The following is a 17,347-nucleotide window of genomic DNA, read 5'->3' on the forward strand; positions in this document are numbered from 1 at the left end:
CTTATTATCTCTTTGTGGTACAAACCCAACAGTGCTATGGCTGGATCAAAGGGAAGGCAGTCTTTTAACACCCTTTGGGCATAGTTCCAAATTGCCATTTAGAATGTTTGGATCAATTCACAACTCCAGCAGCAATGCATTAATGTCCCAATTTTGCCACACCCCCTACAACAGTTATTACTTTCCTTTGCTGCCATGTGTAATAATTAAAATAGTGGAAGACATAAATTGTGGCAGATATAAGAGTGGCTGGCTTAAATTGTGACCGCAGAAAATATGGTTTCAAGCCAGTGTCTTGTTTTAAATCAAATATAAGGTGGTCGCCAGGGGAAAATTCCCAATTATTAAATATATATCCAAGTCAACTAGTTTTTATAGAGAATTTTAATTAATACAAATGAGGAATTTAAAAAAAGGAGAGAAAGAGAGAAAAGGATAGCCCAGCCCAGGGCAGCCCTGGCCAACAAAGGTCTAAGCCTTAAGTGAAAGATCAGTCAGTCCTTAATCACTCACCACAAGATCTGTCTAAGCAAGGATTCTAGTGATACCAGGCCAGCTTCATCTCAGCTGACTCCACCAGCTCAATCCTGAATCTGAATCTGAATCTGAATGTGAATGTCCATCTCTTCAGCTCCCTTTCTGAGTTCCTTTTAAAGGGAATTTTCTCCTCCCCTAAATTCTTACATCTACCAATCACAGTTGAGGTTTTCCAAAAGACAGACCATTCTTAATTCACACCTGAGTAGACTAAACTTTTGAGTAATTCACACCTGAGTAAGTTCTCACCTCTTTGCCTTTTGCAAGTTCACAAGTTGCCTGACCTTTATGGGTACTTAGCACCCTTTTGTATTAGTTCTAAAAATAGGCACAGCTTAAGAACTTTTTGCCTTATTATAAGTATGGGTTTAAGTACTTTTCATTGTTCAGCAAAGAGTTTACAACTTTATCTTCCCCTAAAGAATGCTTAAGTAGGGGTGAAGTAGAGGTCTTCACATTCCTGATCTAAGTAGAAGTCTCACATTCCTGATCTAAGTTCCTTCATTGCTTAAAATGGGGAATGGTCTTAACCCAACCTTATGAAGTAGGGTCTGAGAAATTTAAGGTTCACAATCCAACCATATGAATAGGGTCTGAGAATTTTTAAGGTTCACACATGTTAGCTAATCTGCTAGGTGTGAGGTGATACCTCAGAGTTGTTTTGATTTGCATTTCTCTGATCATAAGAAATTTAGAACATTTTTCCATATGCTTATTAATAGTTTTTATTTCTTTATCTGAAAATTGCCTATTCATATCCCTTGCCCATTTATCGATTGGAGAATGGCTTGATTTTTTTGTACAATTGACTTAGTGCCTTATAAATTTGAGTAATTAGGCCTTTGTCAGAGGTTTTTGTTATATTTTTTCCCCAATTTGTTGCTTCCCTTCTAATTTTGGATACACTGGTTTTGTTTGTACAAAATCTTTTTAATTTAAGGATACAGGAATGTTTTAAAATTAAAATTATAAATATGAAATTCATGTCATATGCAGATCTGTGGAAATGTTAATGTGTCAAGTCACTTGGTAATTATCCCCTAAATTATCTGTTTCAAAAGAAAACTTAGTTTTTACTGATTAACATTAAATCCAAAACTAACCATAGTATCCTCTTTCTCTCCTTATTCACCCTTTGCTGGACATCCTTGGTTCTGGAACATATCCTGTGATTGCAGTCCTTTTCCAGTGAAAGAATCTTGCAGATCGGTAAGAGTTCTATGCTATTGGCTACATTAATTCAAGTCCAAAGAGGGGAAAAAGATCAGAAAAAGCATCCAAAGGGGGCAGCTGGATAGCTCAGTAGATTGAGAGCTAGATCTAGAGATAGGAGGTCCTGTGTTCAAATGTGGCCTCAGACATTTCTACCTGTGTGACCCTGGGCAAGTCACTTAACCCCCATTGCCAAATCCTTGCCACTCTTCTGCCTTGGAACCAATATAGTATTGATTCTAAGATGGAAGATAAGGGTTTAAAAAACATTTTTTAAAAAGCATCCAGAGCAGTGATGTCAAACTCAAATAGAAATGTAGAAGGCCACTAAACAATACATGATGGTCCCTGTAGACCACATATTGATTAGGAAAATCATATATTCACATTACCTATATTTTACTGTATTTTTATTTATTTTGTGAAATATTTCCCAGTTAAATTTTAATCTGGTTCAGCTCTCACTGGGGCCCACAGGTATATGTTTGACCTCTCTGATCCAAAGGCTAGGAAAGTGCATATACTTCATAGAAGTTACATATTAATAATTTTTATAAGCTTATAAATACATTAGCTTTGCTTATATCGCTTCAAAATTCCTTTGCTGTACACAGTAACAAAGGCAAACAGGAAGTATCTTTTTTCATATAATCTAAAGAGTTTAAAAACATCTAACCTAGAATATCTTGTCCATCCTCCCAAATCAGTTATATTTATTCAGTTGTTGTTCAATTGTTTTCAACTCTTCAATATCCTATTTGGGGTTTTCTTGCCAAAGACACTGAGTGGTTTGCCATTTCCTACTCCAGCTCATTTTATAAATGAGGGAAATGAGGTAAACGGAGTTTAGTATGTATCAGATTTTAAATCAGGAATAGGAGTCTTCCTGACTCTCAATCCAGCATTCTATCCACTAGGCCACCTAGCTTCCTCCAAACAGTTGTGTAGCTTCTACAATACCCCCAGTAAGCACTCATTCAGGATTTGCGCAAATGTTTTCTATGACAGGGAACTCACTATATGCACCAGTAACCCATTCCTTCTATTTTTTATAGCTCAAATTGTTAGAAATCCCTTCTGCAAATGAGCTAAAATCTTTCCCACTATAACTTCCTCCCCACTAATAGAATTTCAATCCCACTTCCATTAGAGAGCCTTTCAAATATAGTTATCATAGATTTCGAGTTCTTTCTTAAATCTCTTTTACTGTCTAAGTAGTGTGAATTTTAGATTTACTTTACCCTGCTTAGTATTAGAATTCTAGCAACCAGGAATGTATACACCCCTACTTAAGCATTAAATGTTGAGGAGGATAGCCTATGACCAACATGTGTTAGCAAGTGACAAATAAGAAACAACTGACAGACCCCCTGGGCTATCCTAAGTCAAGCTTAAGCTACCATTGGTACATGTGAGATGCAGGAAGTGATGTAAAGAACTTCCTATATATTTCACATCACTTCCTCTCTCTCTCTCTCTCTCTCTCTCTCTCTCTCTCTCTCTCTCTCTCTCTCTCTCTCTCTCTCTCTCTCTCTCTCTCTCTCTTTTTCTCAGAGACGTTGGGCTCTTTCAGTGTTGGGAGCTCATGGCAGTGTTCTTAGCATGCTTGGTAAGTGGTTTAGGCTGATTCCTCTTTTCCTTTACCTCCTAAAGCGCTATCCTCCTAGGGGGTCTCTCATCTTGGAGGAGGCCTTGTGGCTAGAAGCCAAGCAAGATTGAGAAGGCCCCTTGGCCTAGGCCTCTGAACTCCTATCTGGCTTGCCAGAGCAGTCCAATTCCTTTTCCTCTCTCTCTTCTTCTTAATTTCTTTCTACTATTGTAATTAAACCACCATAAAAATCCCAAACTGACTTGAGTATTTTATTGGGATTGAAATTTAATCCCTGGCGACCACTAGCATAATATATTCAGTCAACAACCCTAATTTTTACCCCTTACAGTTGCCCTAATTTTTTCAACCATTCAACACAGGATAGTGCAATGGGCACAGTGTGTACTGTGTGAAGTTAAAGGGATGAGCTACCATTTCCGGAGACTTACACCTGGCCATATCCCCTTGGATGCCTCCTCATTTATAGTTGTCCTTAAACCAATGAGCAGAGTACAAAGCGCTGTCCCCTCCTTTCTTTCATCTACACTGTTTAGTATGAGACTACTTCTAAAAGTCTATGATTCCATTCATTCTAGGAACTATTCTACTCATTCATTAACTATAGGAAGATAAGACAATCATAAAGAAAGAGAATGTGTTCACTACAGAGAACATATCTTTTGGAAATTAGAAACACCACCACACATTTCTTTTAAATCAAGACATATATTTAATCCCCATTTTTTCCTACCTCTAGAAATAACGTGTATCTCTTCTGTAGTCATTGGCTTTCTCTCATTAATGAATTCAGTAAAAAAAAATGTATTGAGAATATCTGTGTGTGTGTGTGTGTGTGTGTGTAGCAGAGAGAGGATAAGAATAAAAAGAACTTTTCAAAAATCATGGCCACTCTAGGAAATTGGAAAAAATGGGACAACAGGTCAGGTTCATATTAATAAAATATCAGTAATGCATATAAATTCTTAATATAGTCAGAGGAATAAGTAAATTGGAAAAGAGAAAAGGCAAAACAATAATAATCAACCATGTAAAAAATATAAACTCTAAAATATTTAAATAACTTTATTAATTTAAGTTCAAGGCCTATCAGAAAATGAGATAAGTTTATATTAATATTATTATAATATTATATCATAATTTATAATATATTAATAATTAATAGGCAAAATTAGATAAATTCATAAAAAATTACAAGTCATAGTAGGCCTCTAACACAATTACAAATACAAAAGTCCTCTAGTTGTAGATTAATTTTTAACTGAAGTGTAGATTAACTTTTGGAATTTTTAGATGAGATCTATGATGTTACTGTCCTAGAGAACCTCCTAATGATGAGGCTTCTCCCAAAGCAGACTGGCGCCTGCTCTGCAATTTATAGACTTAGATGAAAGGGTTTTTAAACCTGGGGACCCTGGACTTGTTTTAATTTTTTAATATTTTGATAACTGTATTTAACTAGAATTAGTTTCCTTTGTAATCCTAAATAACTTATTTCACGCATTTAAAAACATTATTCTGAGAAAGGGACCATAAGTTTCACCTGACTGGTTCATGATTTAAAAAAAGGAAAAACTCTTGCCATAAAGAGTTGTCTCTCTAATACAAGCTCAACATACAAATACTTAAGACAAACTAAGCTCTTAAGATATAGGTAACCTGGTGTTCAATGTAACCTATCATCCTAGGGATAAGAACAAATTTGACTTCTTCAGGTTAGAAAGAATTATGAAATAGATATATTGAAATTCTAAAAGCCCTAAAGGGTGACTGGATGGTTTCCTATCCTTTCTTGCTGATTTTACTTGTATTCTCTCCTTCAGGGAAACAGGCCTGAGGAAAGAAACTGTCACACTGGGAGGTTTCTCTTTGGTTAACAGGCAGTCTACAGTCTAGTCTAGTTAATGTTCTAAGACTTTCAGATAATGGAATTAGAGAAGCACAGGAGTATCTTCATGGTCTGATATAGGGGAGAGAGCCACTTATTTGGAGTCTGAGGATTTGGATTTGAATCCTGGCTTCCTAGCGTTGGTATAAATCACTTATATCTTTCTAGGGCTCCGTTTCCTCATCTGTGAAGAGACAGAGATAGGCTCAATGCATTCTAAGGTCCCTTCCCTCGTTTTAGATTTAGAAACCCGAGGAGAGACTAGAATTATTGTTTGATCTACCTCAGGGTTAAATTCAATAGGCAATTTATTAAGAGAGCCAGCCAGTCACCCTCAGAGCTAGAAAGATGGGTTCAAGTCCCATCCCTAACATATACCACTTGCTTTATTCTGGTCAAGTAATTTTACCACTCAGTGCTCTAGGCAACTCTTAGCTAAGACTCTAAGTTGCAAAGAAGAGGCTGACCTGAACCAAGAGTCAATTTCTTCACCTGGGAGTTCTGTATTCAAGTGAAATCATGAGACTTCAACCTAGGTCTTCCTGGATCCCATGTCAATTTTCTATCCTCTATACCACTCTGGGTCTCAGGCTCTAGCAACAGAAAGTGAAGATAAATAGCTCCTATTCTATTTTTTATTTTGTTATTCAAATATGAAGATTATATTTGATCTAGGGGATCACCTGTATCTTTTCCTCTTCCAAATTAATTTTGTTACTTTTGTTTAGCTCTCTAAAATACCCCTTGGGAGATTGTTATAGCACTAAATCTATAAATTAATATGAATATGTCTTCCTTCAAGTAGTGGATGGTGATTCATCCTTCATCAGGAAGTTCGAAGTTCAAAAAGAATCTTCATATTGGCTGTGGACCCACTAAGTCACTTCTTAGACTTTAAATTACAAATCAACCATGAATCTGACTTGGTAGACAAGATCTCTTACCCAAAGGTTTCCTACTGAGTCAGTTTAGTATCATAGACAGAAAATCAGATTTTAAACTGGCTTTAGACAATACTACCTCTGAGACCCCCTAATAACTGAACTTATATCCTCTTTTGTAAAGTGAGGGTAACAATAGAACCTGACAGGGTTGTTGTGAGAATCAAATAAGATAATGTATATAGAATGTTTTGCAAAACCTTAAAGAGCTATATAAATGTGCAAAATCAGACTCTTTAACCCAGGAATTTAGCAATCAGTTTGTTCCAGCCTTCTCCACCTTTGGTTGCAAAGTATATAATCAATCTGATTTCTTTATTGACCACCTGGTAATGTCCACATATCTTTTGGGTTGTTGAAAAAAAAAGTGTTTGCTATGACCAGAGAATTTTCATGATAAAACTCTATTAATCTCTGCTCTACTTAATTTTGTACTCCAAGACCAAACTTGCCTGCTATTCCAATTATCATTTGTTTGCCTGCTTTAGCATTCCAATCCTCTATAATGAATATATCTTTTGTGTGTGTGTTATTTCTGGAATATAGGTTTTCTAGACTAAAGGTTATATATTTTCATAGACCTGATCAACTCTGGCCTCTTTAGCCTCAGTGGCTGGAATATTGATTTAGATTACTATGATTGTGAATGGTTTACCTTGGATTCAGATATCATTCTGTCGTTTTTGAGTTTTACCTTCTCTCCCTTTTACTATGAGGGTTACTCCATTTCTTCTAAGGTATTCTTGTCCATAGTAGTATATGCAGTGAGCACCTGAGTTAAATTCACCTATTCTCGTCCATTTAAATTCACTGACACCCAAGATATCAATGTTTAATCTTTCCATCTCCCGTTTGACCACAACTAGCTTACGTCTGATGTTCCAGATTCCTATGCAATATTGATCTTTATAGTTGCTAAACACATCCACAGCTAAGCTTCCTTCCAATTTTGGTCCAGTCACTTCATTAGTACTGAAGCTACTTGTAGTTGTTCTTTGCTCTTCTCCAGTAGCATACTGGATTACAACCTGAGGGGCTCATATTCCAATGTCATCTCTTTTATCATTTTAATAGTATTCATGGAGTTTTCTTGGCAAAGGTACTGGAGTGGTTTGCCATTTCCTTCTCCAGGGGGTCATCTTTTGTTAGAACTCTCTACTATGACTCGTCTGTTTTAGGTAACCCTATATGGCAACAGCTTATAGTTTCACTAAGTTATGCAAGCCCCTCCACTACAACAAGGCAATGATACAGGAGGTGATCCAGAAGCTCTATACAGTCAGTTAAAACAAGGCCTGGACCATTCTAGATGGCAATTTGGAACTTTGCTGGGTTATGCATGTATCATTGTTCAAAATCTATTTACATATTATTCATATTTGCAGTAGAGTGATTTTTTAACACCAAAACCCTATTCATATCCTTTCATATCCTCATTGAACCACATGATTGATCATATGTTTTTCTTCTATTTCACAAAATGGAAAAATCAAGCTCCCAAGAAAATCAGAAATATCAAGGGAACAATTCATGCAAAAATGGGTAGGATAAAAGACAAAAATGTTAGGAATTAACAGAAGCAGAAGCTGTTAGGTAGAGGTGGCAAGAATATATAGAGGAACTACACAAGAAAGCTCTTAACATCACTGATAACCATAATGATGTGGCTATTGATCTAGAGTCATATATACTAGAGAATGAAGTAGAGTGGTCCTTAGGAAGCATCACTAACATGTAAGGCAAATGGATGTGATGGAGTTCCAGCTGAATTATTTAAAATCCTAAAAGATTAAAGTATTGCACTCAATATGCCAACAAATTTGGAAAATTCAACAGTGGCTATGGGATTGGAAAAGATTGGAAAGGATTGCCCCACCCTAAAGAAGGCAATGCCAAAGAACATTCAAATTCCAAAACAATTGCATTCATTTCATACACCAGCAAAGTAATGCTTAAGATTCTGCAAGCTAGGCTTCAGCAATATTTAAGCCAAGAATTACCAGAAGAACAGGCTAGTTTTTGAAGAGGAAGAGGAACAAGAGGCCAAATTGCCAATAAAATAAAATTATGGAGAAAGCAAGAGAGTTCCAGAAAAACAGCTATTTTTGCTTCATTGACTACACTAAAGTCCATGATTCTGTGGATGACAACAAAATTTGGCAACTTTTTTTTTTTTAACCCTTACCTTCTGTCTTGGAATCAATACTGTGTATTGCTCCAAGACAGAAGAGTGGTAAGGGCTAGGCAATGGGAGTTAAGTGACTTGCCCAGGGTCACACAGCTGGGAAGTGTCTGAGGCCACATTTGAACCTAGGACCTCCCATCTCTAGGCCTGGCTCTCAATCCACTGAGCCACCCAGCTTCTCCCTTTGGCAACTTCTCAAAGATATAGAAGTACCAAATCATCTTAGTTGTTTCCTGAGGAACCAGTATAAAAACTAAAAAGAGGCGTGAGATCTGAAGGTTAGAAGAACCTGACATGCTATGTGGTCCATGAATTCATAAAGAGTCAGACATAATTGAACAACAACAATTGCTCCAGGCTTGAGGAGGTCTCCTTGTATTTAATGGTTCCCCATCTATGAATGATATCTTTATTATAACCCATAGGTGGCAGAACAGTGACTGGGTTGACCTTAATCTCACTTTCTGGTTGAAGATACCAAAGCAGATGAGCTAAGAATTACAGTGGCTAAAGCCCTGGAACTGGTCAGCCTCAGATACTAACTAGCAGTGAGACCCTGGACACATCACTTAACTAGTATGCTTCAGTTCCTCCCCTGTAAAATGGAAACAATAAAATATATAAAGCTCTTTGTAAACCTTAAAGTACTATATAAATGCTAGCTATTTCATATTCATGCTAAAAGCATGAACAGCTTCCTCACATTTGAGCTTATTATTTTTAATCAATTAAAACACAGGTCCAGAAAAAATGGCATTGTCATTTTTTTTAAGTTGGCTCAGCTAGATTGTGAACAACGAATATCCTTGTAATCATTTGTCTTTCTGTACTTTATAATTGCATTTATACTCTAGTCTCTCCCTCTTTCTTTAAACCCTTATCTTCTTAGAAGCAGACATTCAGTAAGTGGTAGGCAATGGGAGTGAAGTGACTTGCCCAGGGTCACACTAGAAAGTGTCTGGGGTCATTCTTGAACCCAGGACCTTCTGGTCTTAGGTCTGGCCCTCAATCCACTGTGCCACCTAGCTGCCCCCTTTAGTCTCTTGTTAGATTGCTTTCTACATCAATTTGAATAGGATTTCTCCTTCCACCATTTCCTCCGAGGTTTTGTTAATTGCTATATACAAAGTCATGATTTTTTGGATTTACGGCGGGAGGGAATTAGGGGCCCTTGAGCCCAAGACTCTACTAGCATCATTTCTCTACCTCAGGACAAGGGTAACACAGTGGCTCCATGGGAAAAGACTACCCAAACAACGACGCCATTCGAGAGGTGGCTAGCAACTACCACAATGATATTTAACAAGGAACGGAGCCAGAGGACTCGAGCTAGACCTACGGATCACAACCAAGGTGAAGGACACGCGGCGAGGGCCAGACGAGCAGAGTATGAGTCCAGGAGCACCACCACCGTAGCACCGTTGGGCTCCTAAACCGGTTTCTAACTCTTACAAGTGTCAAAAAAAAGTCTAATCTACTTGCTTCCGGCATTTGTCAGCTAACGCGGAAGTTCATACCCAGAAGAGGCATGTCTTCCTTGGAGGAATTCTGAGCCCCCGTTGGCTACTTTGGCCGTCGATCACAGAATGTTACCGCCCCCTCTCCACTTTCCCCGCCTTACCTGCTTTTCTCTCACATTTATTGGCCTTTAAGAGGTAGGTTCCTCCCCACTTCCCACCTCCCCACCCCTAGAAACTAACCTAGGGGGGAGCCGGATGTGACGTAGACCTCTGAGCTCAGTTTAAATTCTAATTAGAAGAGTATCCGTTAAGAGGTACTTACTTAGATGCAGCCTGTGGCTGCCAGTTCGAGAGGCTGAGTCCGATCACACCCCACCCCACCCTTCTTCAGGCTCCCCCGACTCGGCTCCCTCTCTGACCTTCTCCCTTCTTCTGGACTGCTCCGTATCCTCCGGACCGCAGGTCAGTCAGTCTGAGCGGCTTCCCTGGCTAAGGGGGGCCCGGCACGAGAGCCCGGCCCCTGCGCGAGCCGCCCGAAGGAGGGAGGAAGGAAGGAGGGAGGGGAAGAAAGAAGGAAGGAGGGAGCGATGGGTTCCCAGGCCCCGCGACCTTCGATGTCCACACTCTGCCCCTGCCAGGCAGGACCATGAAGCCAGTTCGCCGCAAATCCACCCCAAAGAAGCGCCCCTCGAACCAATCTCAGCCCCGCGCCTCCACCTCCGCCTCCACTTCCACCACCACCATCCCCACAGGTAACCAGACATAGCCTTGACCCAACCCCACCCCCCTACCCAGCCCCGGGTCAACTTCCCCGACCACTGCACCTCTTCACTCCTTCCCTCGGTCCTCTCGTAACTCCTTTCCCTTCCCTCTAATAACTATTATTTATCTTAGGCACCACGCGCCGGCGACGCTACCCGGGTGGAACCAGTCAGCGAATTCTTAGGGAGATCCACAAGTTACAGAAAAGCACAAATCTGCTGATCAGGAAGGCACCCTTTGGTCGACTAGTAAGCATCAGGGATAACTCCACTCCTAACCTATAGAATTTCTTGTTTGTGAGCTTGCCCAGGATGCCACCTACCCATAACAATGTATTACAAACTTTTTACCTGAGGTTTTCCTAAACCCTACGACTCCTCATGAAACGTTTCACTTGCTTGATGTTAATTTTCTAAAACACCGCTACCGCTACAAGCATTTAATATGATGCTTAGCTTATAATAGCCACTTAACATGCTTATTTTTTGCTAATTGCTACCCATTAAATAGATTGTGGCTCCTGCACTTTAATTCCTATTTCAATACCCCATAAGATATACCTGGCTCTTATATCTAAGGCTGAGCCTGGTTGGTATTGAAACCATCCCCAAGATTGAAGTATAAAAAAAGGGGGGTGGCGAGTGGAAAATGGTACCCTCTCTTGGCAAAGATATGCTTTAGCCTTTATTTTTCCCCATTTTATTTTATTTATTTTTTGCCCTCCTAAACTACTTTACAGGTTAGAGAAATATGTCTCCGGTTTACTCGAGGGGTGGATTATTATTGGCAAGCTAATGCTCTACTGGCCCTACAGGAGGTGAGGAGAGGGACAAAGGAGATTACAACCTTAAGTAGGGTGGTGTGGTTCTTGGGAGAAAGGGTTGTCACAAAGTAGCACAAACTGGGGCAAACTAGGTGACTCAGTAGAGAGCCAGGCCAAATGGGAGGTCCTGGGTTCAGATTTGCCTCCAGATACTTCCTAGCTGTGTGACCTTGGGCAAGTCACCTAACCCCAATTTCCTAGCCCTTACCATTCCTTCACCTTGGAACTGAGACTGATTGTAAGAAAGTAAGGGTTAAAAAAAAAGTACTTATAAGATTTCTAAACAATTGACCAGAAACTGAAATATCATTAAAAAGTATAATTGAACTATGAGGTAAGATGCCTGAGGCATTCACAAAGTAAAGAGACAAGGAAGATGAGGCAATAGTGAGGGTTTAAGGGCCAGAATATGTGGGACCCCAAAGTTAGACACTGCTACTCTAATACTATACTCTCAGTGTTATTAGGGTCCATCTTTTACATAGTATTGAGCCTTTCCCTAAGACTGAAGTATAAGAATGAAAGATGGCATTTTATCACCATCACTCACCCCATTTACCTTCTGTGTTAATACAGTGGGACCTACCTTTGTCAAGGTCCGCTGTCTCTGAATTTAGTATGCTAAGAGTAGAAGACACTAAGAAAAATTTCCCCAGTTTTTCTAGACTATATCAATTCATCTATCTCTTTCCCTATACCCAGGCAGCAGAAGCTTTTATAACTCATTTATTTGAAGATGCCTACCTTCTCTCCATACATGCCCGGAGGGTAACTCTGTATCCCAAAGATATTCAGCTGGCCAGAAGGATCCGAGGTTTACAGGAAGGACTAGGCTAAACACTTGAGTATCAATGGACTTTTAAATCCAGGAGTTAAAAATCTAGTGCCTTTCTGTTTCTCCAACCATTTCAGTTCGTAGGCCGGAGTTGCCACTTCCCATCTTCAGCACCATGTCATCTTACCCATTTCTTGGGCACAGTGTTACCCTTTGGAGAACCTTGAATTGTTCCTTTATACAAAATCTAAATAAAGTTTTTTTAATTAAAGATTGGCCAGAAGTGCCCTCTCTTTGGTGGGGGGAGAAGTATGTATAGGAAAAGATGAGAGCAGGGATTGTCTTCCGGGGTCTTTTTATCAGCTTCCTTCAAGTGAAGAGTTCATTAAAAACAGTGAAAGGAACTGGGCCTGTGATTTCATTGGTATAAGTGTGGAAACTCCCTCTCCTAAAGCAGGTTAGCACCTCTGCAACTTTAAGAGTTGGGTTAAGTGACTTGTCCAGTATCACAATAACCATATGTGTTAGAAGTAAGACTTGACCCAGCTTTTTCCAACCTAGAGACTGGCTCTCTATGGACTATAACACAGCCCATCAGATTCACCCCCACTGTATATTTAGAAACAATGGGAAGTATGAAAGAAGTGGCCTTCAATGTGGTACAGTTTTTCTCACCATTTCCCTTTCTTTTCTTCCCTTGCAAGGGGCAATATCTGCCTGGTTAACTATATGCCTGACTCTTACCCCTTGGATAATAATATTACGTGACTTACCTATCTTGAAACCCAACTTCCTGAAGGTACTTTCACTACAAGTTGCCTCTTCCACTGCTTCTGTCCCCAGTAGTCCACATATGTATGTCTTCTCTCCCGTAAATATGGTGTCTGCCAGATTGGTACATGACTTACTTCAAAATTAACAATGCTAAGTGAAGTGGTTAATGAAAAGTAGGGAAATCTATATGCCTTAAAGCTCTAAGAGACAGTATTGGGGTGGTTGTTATTTGAAACAAGGAAGCCCTGGGTTCAAATTCTACCCCTGGCACATATTATCAAGATAAGCCTATACTAGTCACTTAACCTCTCAGTACCCTAAACAAATCTAAAAGACATAAGTTGCAAGAGCTATTGATGATCCCGTATGAGAGAGGAAGTCTCTAATCAGAACTTTTTTACACCAATGAAATCAAAGGTATGATTCCACCCCCACCCCCTCAAAAGCCCTAAATACAAAAGCAAATGTGTTATGTGATTGAGTTCTCCATCTTAATGAATAATGCTTGGCATATTTGTCTTTGAGTTAAAATTCCCCAATGTGACTAATATATATTTTAATCAGGTATGCTTATTTTTGTACTCTTTTAAAAAAAACTAAGAATAGTTATTGAGTATAATCTGCCAAGGTGGACTAAAGATCCTGAATCCAACAGGTTTTTAGAGTTAGTATAAAGAAGCATTTGTCCTTGAGAAGAGTCTTACTAGAAAGTCTTCCCCTATATGCAGAAGGTCCTGAATTGAACATACTTTGGTCTTGAGAATTGAAAAAATGCTGTCTTAGTCACCAAATAAAATTGATAAAATGTCACTCAACAAACAATTATTAAGCACCTACTATAAACCAGGTACAGTGACTAAAATAGTTTAAATGAAAAGTATTAAAAGGAAGGTGGGTGCCAAGTATTTGCAAAAACCTATACTAATGCTGGAATTGATAATGAAACATAACTCCCTTGGCTGGAAAGTGAGCAAAGTATTGTGAGATGCAATCATTTATTTTACATTTTTTGTTACAAGGAAGAGCTCAATTCCTAGAGGTGAGAATTTTTAGAGGATATATTTAGAAGTAACAATTAAAAACAAAAGGCATCAATACTCATTGCAATCTTAATAATCTGGTATCCAAAACCTGAGATACATATTAGAACAGAGAATTTTAGGCACTTAAAAATTGATGCATTTTGCTTTGGGCCCCTCAAAACTCCTGCAAAGTACATTCCTAAAACATATATGTACACAAACATTTAAAGCACCTCTTCTTGAAGTGACAAAAAAATTAGAAACTGATAGGGCCTCATTCATTTACAGAATGACTGGGGAAATTATGGTATTTGAATATAATGGAATACCATTGGACCTAAGATATTATGGAAGGGAAAGTTGCAGAGAAAATTGGAAGACTTGAGAACCAGTACTGTAGCAGAACCAGGAAAATAGTTTATATGATAACACTATAAAAATAACTTTGAAAGACTTAAGAACTCTCACCAGTGAAAAAGTGTGCTACCCATTTCCTGATATCCATCTCAAGATGTGTAGAGTAAGACATAAATTTTTAGACATAGTTAATACAGGAATAGGTTTGCCTTGACTGCTTATTTGCTTTCAGGTTAATTTTATTGTTGGTTGGTTTTTTGAAAGGTGGGGGATGGGAAAGAGGGAGAGAAAAATAAATGCTTGTTAATTAAAAAAAAGTTTTTTAATAAAACTGTTTGAGTATATTTTAATGTTTAGGTAAGGTAGGAAAAAGAAAAGTCAAGGATAACTCTAAGGTTCTGTACCTAAATGAAAGATGGTAGTTGCCCAAAAGAAAAATAGGAAAATTTGAAGGAGGAATAATTGAGAACATAATTTTTCAGTATTATTTCCTTAAGATAGTCACATAAGCTGGAACTTGAAGAATTTGGCCACGATCAGTCTAAAACTGATTAATTGGTTAGTGATAAGATAATTAACTTCTAGCTCAGCTTTATTACCTCTTTTTACTCAGCATAAGCATGGCAAGTAAGTAGACATAACTCCTGTGTTAATGGTTAGTCTGCAAATTCCAGCTTTGTCCCTAGAGTATTTTGACTAGTTTATTATTTAACTGATGTTCTCCTTCTGCAATCTTCTACCCTTCATCCTTTATAGGGATACTCCTTTATCCCTCCTTGAAGGTTGCTGAAACAGCTGTTTGTGGCCCATTGGTTTTTGTATTCCATGGATCTATGTTACAATTATTTAAATGTTTTTTGCACATTGACAAATAAGACTAGTAGCAGTGTCTGTCAATAAATCCTTGTACAATTTTTATGTCAAAGATAATTGCAGTTTGGGGTGTGAATAAATGCATGAAAACATGATTTGAAACCGTACTATGTGCCAAGCACTATGCTAAGTGCTAGGGATACAAATACAAAAACCAAGGTGTTCCTGCTTTTAGGGAGCTTATATTCTACTGAGGGGAAACTGTGTATGGATGAATGGGGCTAGGGAGGGGTGGTTTTATCTGGGCAGTCAAAGAGATGATGAGTGGAGCTACAAGACAATTTATTAACTTGTTCTTTTCAGGAATGGCAGATAGTGTTGATTTGATTAAAGCAGTCTGAGAGGGGGAACAGCATGGCACCAAGAAGGCCAGAGAGCAATGTGGTATGTCTGGGTCTGAGATGGCTATGAAGAATCCCATCCAGGACAAGAGTAGGAAGTGCCAAGTGCAATATGTTGAATTTAAGATAGGGGTGGGAGTAGGGGAGGGGGAGGCAACTAGGTGTTTTCAGGAGCTAGAAAGCCAGGTCTAGAGATGGGAAGTCCTGGGTTCAAATGTGGCCTCAGATACTTTCTAGCTGTGTGATCCTGGGCCAGTCACTTAACCCCCATTGCCTAGCCCTTACCACTCTTTTGCCTTGGAACCAATGCTTAGAATTGATTCTAAGATGAAAGAGAAGAATTATTTACAAAGATGCCTCTAGGACTAGGATGGTGAATCTTTTAGAGACCAAGTGCCCAAATACAATCCTCACACCACATGTGAGCAGCTCCCTTACCCCAGACAGGGGAGGGGGGAAGCACTCCCATTGGACTAATGGGCAGAGGGAGGGGTAATGTGAGAAATGTTCTCAGTCAGGCGTGGAGAGGGGGAGGGGAGCAGCCCCTCAGGCACACATACCATAGGTTTGCCAACCTGGCTCTAGGACATTCAGGAGGAGATATCCATCAGGCAAATGATAATGTGAAACTAGAGTTAATAACCAAATATACATTTGTTTATCATCTGAGTAGAGATGATACTTGAGCCCCTAGGACTAGACCATCAAGAAGGGCAGTGGCACTCTTCTGCCTTGGACCATAGTATTGATTCCAAGATGGAAGATAAGGGCTTAAAGGGGGGGGGGGGGGGGGAGGGGGGCAGTGGAAAGAGAGAGAAAAGGTCCAGGACCTTCTTGGGCTTGGGGCAGCTGAGGAGGGATTACTTTCCAGGCTTGGAAGGTGCAGTAATCTAGAGGTAGGCAATGGGATGCTGGGCCGGAGAACAGCAAGCTAAACTAGAAAAAGTCCTTTATACTCCATTGCCTCCACTTCCTTACTACCTGTGCTTTAACCCTTTGCATTCTGGTTTCTGACCCCATCACTTAACTGAAACTGCTCTCAATCATATTAGCAATGATTTCATCTGCTAAATCCAATTCCTTTTCTCAGGCCTTATCTTACTTGACCTCTGCAGCTTTTGACACCACTAACCAGCTCTTTCTCCTGGATTCTTTTTCCTTCTTTAGCTTCCTAACAGAATTCTCTCCTGGATCTCCTGGGAAGCAGAAAGAAATCTGAGTGGCAAGAAGTAGAAGCACCTACTGGGAGGGGAGGAGAGCTGCCATGGAGCAGTGGAAGACGTGGCAGGACAGAGGCACTTGATGGGCAGTAGTGGCAGGTGACACCTGAGTAATGCAGGATTGCTGCAGAAGACAAACACTGTGACAGAGCAGCCCTGGAAGGCTGCACTGATGGGAGCCCTATGCAGGGCACAGAGACTGAGAAAAGAGTAGTCACTGGAAGGATATTTTTTTCCCAAGAACTCAGATTCAAGGCCCATCTGATTCCATTAATTTTTAAATAAAACCATTCCTCTTTTGAACTTTTTGAACCTGTGTGCTTGCAAGAGGAACTGGTGATTACCCTTGGATGATGCCAGTTACTAAAATTCGTAGGTTATTGGATTAGGGTGACAGACCAAGGAAGTAAGAACTCCCCAAATTGTACCTAGGCCCTTTGAGCCAAATGTGAGCCTCTGACACAAGGGTTATATAAGGAAAATACTTAATTCCAAAAATGGAATAAGTTGTCTCAACAATGTAGTGAGTTCTCTATCCATCACTGGAAATCTTTTAAGCAGAGTCGGG

At 39.4% G+C, this 17,347-nt stretch overlaps 1 protein-coding gene across 4 annotated transcripts; it reads left to right on the forward strand.

The window, feature by feature from the left end:
- Positions 1–10,090: 10,090 nt before the first annotated feature.
- Positions 10,091–17,082, forward strand: CENPA (centromere protein A). Of its 4 annotated transcripts, none has more exons than XR_008915461.1 (5): positions 10,091–10,584; positions 10,727–10,842; positions 11,334–11,411; positions 15,522–15,602; positions 16,727–17,082. XR_008915461.1 is itself a non-coding variant. In XM_007475961.3 (5 exons), the coding sequence occupies exons 2-5, from the start codon at positions 10,479–10,481 to the stop codon at positions 16,790–16,792; spliced, it is 366 nt and encodes a 121-aa protein (XP_007476023.1). In that variant the 5' UTR covers positions 10,104–10,294; positions 10,471–10,478; the 3' UTR covers positions 16,793–17,082. The 4 variants fall into 4 exon arrangements, 3 of the variants coding, with proteins under 3 accessions (XP_007476023.1, XP_007476020.1, XP_007476018.1); XM_007475961.3 differs by lacking the exon at positions 15,522–15,602 and having other exon boundaries at positions 10,104–10,294; positions 10,471–10,584; XM_007475958.3 differs by lacking the exons at positions 15,522–15,602; positions 16,727–17,082 and adding an exon at positions 12,120–12,463 and having other exon boundaries at positions 10,105–10,294; positions 10,475–10,584.
- Positions 17,083–17,347: the final 265 nt, after the last annotated feature.

The sequence above is a fragment of the Monodelphis domestica genome, chromosome 1 (genome assembly GCF_027887165.1).
Source record: "Monodelphis domestica isolate mMonDom1 chromosome 1, mMonDom1.pri, whole genome shotgun sequence".
Classification (NCBI taxonomy): domain Eukaryota; kingdom Metazoa; phylum Chordata; class Mammalia; order Didelphimorphia; family Didelphidae; genus Monodelphis; species Monodelphis domestica.